The sequence below is a fragment of the Oncorhynchus tshawytscha genome, linkage group LG28, assembly GCF_018296145.1.
Source record: "Oncorhynchus tshawytscha isolate Ot180627B linkage group LG28, Otsh_v2.0, whole genome shotgun sequence".
Taxonomy (NCBI): Eukaryota; Metazoa; Chordata; class Actinopteri; order Salmoniformes; family Salmonidae; genus Oncorhynchus; species Oncorhynchus tshawytscha.
In genome coordinates this window covers 21063902-21069644 of record NC_056456.1, presented here as the reverse complement: position 1 = coordinate 21069644, position 5743 = coordinate 21063902, and the positions used below count along the sequence as shown (strand labels likewise).

Below are 5743 nucleotides of genomic sequence, written 5' to 3'. Positions count from 1 at the left end.
CCTTGCCTTTGTAATTGTGTGTTTACAGAGGGGTCATCAAGATTCTTATTTTACATGTGATGGACATTTTCAATAATAAGGCAAATAGACCAAATGTACACAGTATGAGAGCAGAGAACAAAAACATGTTTTCTGGGGCAAATGTGCCAAATTCCCTTCTATGGAATGGCCCTGTAGTAGCCCTATCTATGAACCATCCAACCAAGTCCATCGGGGAGCTCTCAATTCAGTGATAATCAGTCAATCCCTGGCTGTTGTCAAATGAACACAAAATAATAAAAAACATTAACCCAGGGATATGTTTAGGGGAAGAGCTTTAGTGATCATTGAATGATCATTGAATGATAATGCAACAGCAATAGATGTACCTTACACTTGGACTTAAGGTTCAGAATTCTCTGTTTACTTCCTGCATGCAGGATTTTAGGAAGAAGCCTGGGCTGATTTACACACGCTAGTCTTATAACAATAAGGATAGGTTTAATCATTACACTTGGAAGTCAGAGGAGTGAGGTTGAAGAAAAGTGGAATATGTTTTGAGTGAGGTGGATTTCTTAGCATGCATAGCCATGGTTGTCAACTGTACTGCAGACATGGAATGTAAATCATAGAAAATTGAGGTTGTGGTGGCAACTGCAGAGAAGTACATGGGATTACGAGGTTTCACTGTTGAAGATTTGCAGAGGGTGTTGACTGGTAGTGTTCTGTCCCCTCAGACCGTTGGCCTGGAGTAAGCTTAGATAGGGTTAAATAGTGAAATGGGCTGGTGTTTAAAAAAATATATATATAATATTTTTTTGTGAGGGCTAATAGTTGGCAGGGTAATTGCCCTTTCCCCAATGTTGTATTACCAGAATTTAAAGTAGGTATGCCATGACTGCTCTCACACTTCAGTACAGTAGGTGGCAGTGCATGCACATGTCAGTTGGTTGCAATCTGCCAATAAAAACCTTGAAGAAGAAGAAGAAGAATAAGAAGAAGGAGGTGATTTGTAGATGTATTTATTTATTCATTCAACCTTTATTTAACTAGGCAAGTCAGTTAAGAACAAATTATTATTTACAATGACGGCCTACCAAAAGGCAAAAGGCCTGGGGGCTGGGATTAAAAATAAAAATATAGGACAAAATACACATCACGACAAGAGAGACAACACAACACAACATAAAGAGAGACCTAAGACAACAACATAGCATGGCAGTAACACATGACAATACAGCATGGTAGCAACACAACAACAACATGGCAGCAGCACAAAACAAGGTACAAACATTATTGGGCAGACAACAGCACAAAGGGCAAGAAGGTAGAGACAACTGTCAGCAAGAGTGCACAGTGGGAGAGGATTCATAAAACCGTCTCAGGTCGTTTTTCTTTGTGTGGCCACTGCTCATGCTTTGTGCCCGGAGAAGACATGTTTCCTAGCAAAGTTGGGAGAAGAGGAATATTGGGACAGGGTCACTAAAAGGTTGATTTTTGAGGATTAATCAAGGGGGGAAATGAGATCAAAGAGAATGAGGAAAGCAGAGGTTGGATTTGAGGAATATGGCAATTAAAAAGGGAGATGGGGTGTTGAAGAAGATTGGTGTCAAGTGCAAACAGAGTGAGCTGTGTTCCAGACCGAGCTCTAGAGGTGAAATGGAAGTGAATGAGTTAAGTAAGGTGGAAGGTGTGGTAAAGCTCTGGCATCAGTGGACATGTTAAAAATCCGGTCTAGTAGGAGTAACATTTTTGGAGAAAGTGGATCCTTGGCTTTTGGCAGATTCATATGTGGTTTCAGGGTGGGTGAGAAAGGAGTTGGGTGCAGATTAGTCAGTGAAAGTAACCTGTAGTGGACTTGTGAAAATTGTGTGGTTACCACAGAAATGGAACGTAAATCACAGAAAATATATGTTGTGGTGGCAGCTGCAGAGAAGTATTTGGGTATACGAGATTTGACTTCAGAAGAGTTATTGTGTGTGTTGAGTGGTGTCCCGTTCTCCCAGGCCGTTGGCATGGTGCAGGAGTAGATGGGGCAAAGTAGTGGAATGGGATAGAGGGTTTTTAATCAGTGTAGGGTTTGTTAGAGGTTTATTTTTATTTAAATTGTTATTTTTATATATATTTACTATTATATATTTATATTATATGTATGTGTGTGTATGTGTATATATATGTATATATGTATGTGTGTGTATGTGTATATATATATGTATATATGTATGTGTGTTTGGATGCCAACCGCCGTTAAACTCCAAGAAGAAGAAAATAAGAATCATGCGCAGTGCCTTGTGCAAGTTAACCCTCGTGAACAAGCATGAGTACCTCCAACAAAGTAGCAACTAGCAATAATTAGCACAACAGCTGCACAATAGGCTATCAAAGTCAATTTTGTTGTCTCATCTTTCCTCGAAATTGTCATGGTCAGGAAATCTTTCTGAAGGCATATTTCTTTTGTTGCTTAACATGAATATCTTTGTTGAATTCTGCTTGGTGTCGTGCAAAGTTCTCTGGACTTTTGTGTTGGCTGGAACGAGATGGCTCGTGCGTCCAAAAGAGAAGAATGTAATGGGTCAGGTTTGTGTGATCACTGGGGCAGGAAGCGGTCTTGGAAGACACTTTGCCAAGGAGTTTGCCCGAAGAGGTGCTACGGTTATTCTTTGGGACATCAATTGGGAAAGTAACGAAGAGACTGCTGAGATGGTGCGACAAATCTACAGCGACATTACCAATAGGATCCCTGAAGGTTGGCAAACTGCTGCTTTATTCAATTATACTACTTTACTTTTAAAGGGGAAATCATGAGTTGCTACATCAATGTTTGGACTTATAAATGAATATGTACCCATTGAATAATATAACTTATAAATGACATGCTTCATGGGCTTAGTTTAACTGTTGTCATCATCCCAAAGGTAAATGTAAAGTAACACTGTATAGAATCAAAACATGGTTAAAACTATACTTTTGATGTCATGGATGGTCCTTGCATTCCTAGCTCAATGAATTTGAGTGATTACATGTATCCAGCCCCATTCTTCAGCTTTTTACTGAAACTGATAAATTGCCCTTTTAAAGGTGCAATCCAGTATTTATAGCGTTGGTCTTTTCAATGTAGAACTCTTGATAAAAAGAAGAGAAGCCTGTGGTTCATACTATGATTTACATTACAACCCCAAAACTAGGACATAATCCATTTGTGTTGTCATAGGACACTTAGGTAGGCCTGCACTATTTAGTTTCAAATTATATGATGGTCAAATATGTATCTCTATTCTAATTACTTTAACCCTAAAGATTGAGGGATATCACAAAATAAAGTGCTGTTTGTGTTTGCAAATGTTACGGAATGCACCTTGAAATATTGTTCCACTAAACCAGACGAGGACCATCTCCCCTGCTCTACAGGTTCAGTGGATGGTGAGGAGGGAGATGTATCTCAGATTCAGCCCAATGTCTACACTTATCTGTGTGACGTAAGCAAGAGAGAGGAGGTGTACTTGACCGCAGATAAGGTGCAACGTGAAGTGGGCAACATTGATATCCTGATCAACAATGCCGGGGTGGTCTCAGGACGTCACCTGCTGGAGTGTCCAGATGAACTCCTAGAGCGCACCATGATGGTCAACTGTCATGCTCACTTTTGGGTCAGTTGCATTGCACTCAATCTGATCACTTAGTTTCACATGGACTAGTCCAGTGACAATGAAGTGTATTTCCAAAGGGAGATGGAATAAACCTATATGAAAATCTGCTTAGGACAAATTCTTACACCATAATATCAATTGTCACTTGTCATGCAACGTTTATATTCTTACCGTCAGAATTCTTTTGGCATGTTTTTCAAATTCAGACTACCAAGGCTTTTGTTCCCAAGATGCTCGAGCTGAACCATGGGCACATTGTGACGGTAGCCAGCTCCCTGGGTCTGTTCACCACTGCTGGTGTTGAGGTTAGCAGCATATTCTCCACTGATAAAGCTACCGTATACCTTCCTACAGTGTACCCGAGTCTTTTATCTGAAAACTCCGGTCAAACCATTGTCTATCACAAATTCTGTCTTTTACCAGGACTACTGTGCCAGCAAGTTTGGTGCTATAGGTTTTCATGAGTCCCTCAGCCACGAGCTGAAAGCAGCTGAGAAAGATGGGATAAAAATGACGCTGGTCTGTCCTTTCTTAGTTGATACTGACATGTTCAAAGGGTGTAAAATCAGGTTGGTAAAGGGTTACATTTAAGTGTATTCAAATCTGAACACAATGCTCATTTCTTCTTGGCATCATCAAATGTGAACTCATGCAAAGACACTACAAACTAATTGATGACTACTTCTGTCCCATCAGGAAAGAGATTGCCCCACTCTTCCCCCCGTTGAAGCCAGAGCAGTGTGTGCAACAGGCAATGAGGGCTATCCTAACAGACCAGCCCATGATCTGTACGCCTCGTATTATGTACATGGTTAGTTTCATGAAGACGTAAGTAGTACACAACATGAATATTGAGATACCCAGCTTTTGTCAAACAGCTTTTTAGGTGAACTTAATGACATCCTTCTATATTATCTGATTTTCCCCCTCTTGCCACCTTCAAATGTATATCATGGGAGCCATAGCTTTATGCGCTTACTGATCATTTATTCATTTCTGTATCCCTGGCTATTTCAGTGTCTTGCCCTTTGACGCCATCGTTTGCATGTACCAGTTTCTTGGAGCAGACAAATGCATGTACCCGTTCCTGGCTCACCGGAAGGAGTCCATGAACAACAATGAATCCAAGCTGCCTGCCATCATGCAGCTGCCACTGGAGAAAAAATAATGTTACATAATACCCTTTGAAACTCAGATTTATCAGATGGAGAGGTTTACCACATTGTCCCTCTTGAACAAACTACATATGCTGTGTACTTTATTAAGGGTTCACATTGGTTCTTTTGGTTTCTTGAAACCAGTTTTTGTATTTGTTTTAAACATAATAATTGACAGTAAATGTGTAAATGTCATTGTTTTGTAGACACTCACTGTGTATCCCTATCCCGCGCTTTGTTCCATGGTGGCCAGCTTGATCATTCCTCATGCAGTGCCTTATTCTGGTTGCCTTTGAGTCATTAAATTGTTTTTTTTGTATTTTGCATTGTATAAATGAGTTTTGTGTAGAATGTCTTCATTTAGAAAACAGATTTTTGGGAAAGAGTCCTTTCACTCGAAGTGCCACATGTTTTTGAATGTGGACACTCCCTAGAATGCTGCCCCTGTGTGCATAACTTGTGTGTTCATTTCTGGGGGTCCTTCCAGGCTACGACATAGCTGAAAGCAATTTATCTGTTTGGGATACAAAAGAGAAACAAAAGCTAAGCAATTAACAATGAGATACTCATCTGCAGACATGTGCAGTATGTGACAGCACTGTCACTAACCTGAACAGAATAACTATTTCTATAATCACCATTTCAAGACTTCATAAAACTATAGACAGAGGACTGGATCTACCGTGGCAGTCATTCACTTATTTTTCAAGTCTTTTTGTTTTTTTCAGAACTGGAGATGAGACCCTGTCTTTGTTATTGTACTATGTCCTAACTGTACATGCAAATATCATGTGCAACTGCTTCTGTACTTGGAACTCCAGTGAGATGAACCACTGCAGTTCTCTCATTTGATTGTCCTAACAAGTCAACAAAAACAACTTGACTGAGGTTGTATTCATCAGAGAAAGCCTAAGGACATTTTGCAGCTCTGATTATCAGTAGGAAGATTTAAGTAACTGG

At 40.0% G+C, this 5743-nt stretch overlaps 1 protein-coding gene across 1 annotated transcript; it reads left to right on the top strand.

Annotated features, from left to right (window-relative positions):
• The first annotated feature begins 2233 nt into the window (after window positions 1–2233).
• LOC112226905 (retinol dehydrogenase 10-B) lies at window positions 2234–5107 on the top strand. Its single transcript, XM_024391567.2, has 6 exons — window positions 2234–2725; window positions 3388–3626; window positions 3833–3931; window positions 4050–4195; window positions 4323–4454; window positions 4644–5107. Exons 1-6 carry the CDS (start codon window positions 2446–2448, stop codon window positions 4792–4794), a joined length of 1047 nt encoding a protein of 348 aa, XP_024247335.1. The 5' UTR covers window positions 2234–2445; the 3' UTR covers window positions 4795–5107.
• Window positions 5108–5743: the final 636 nt, after the last annotated feature.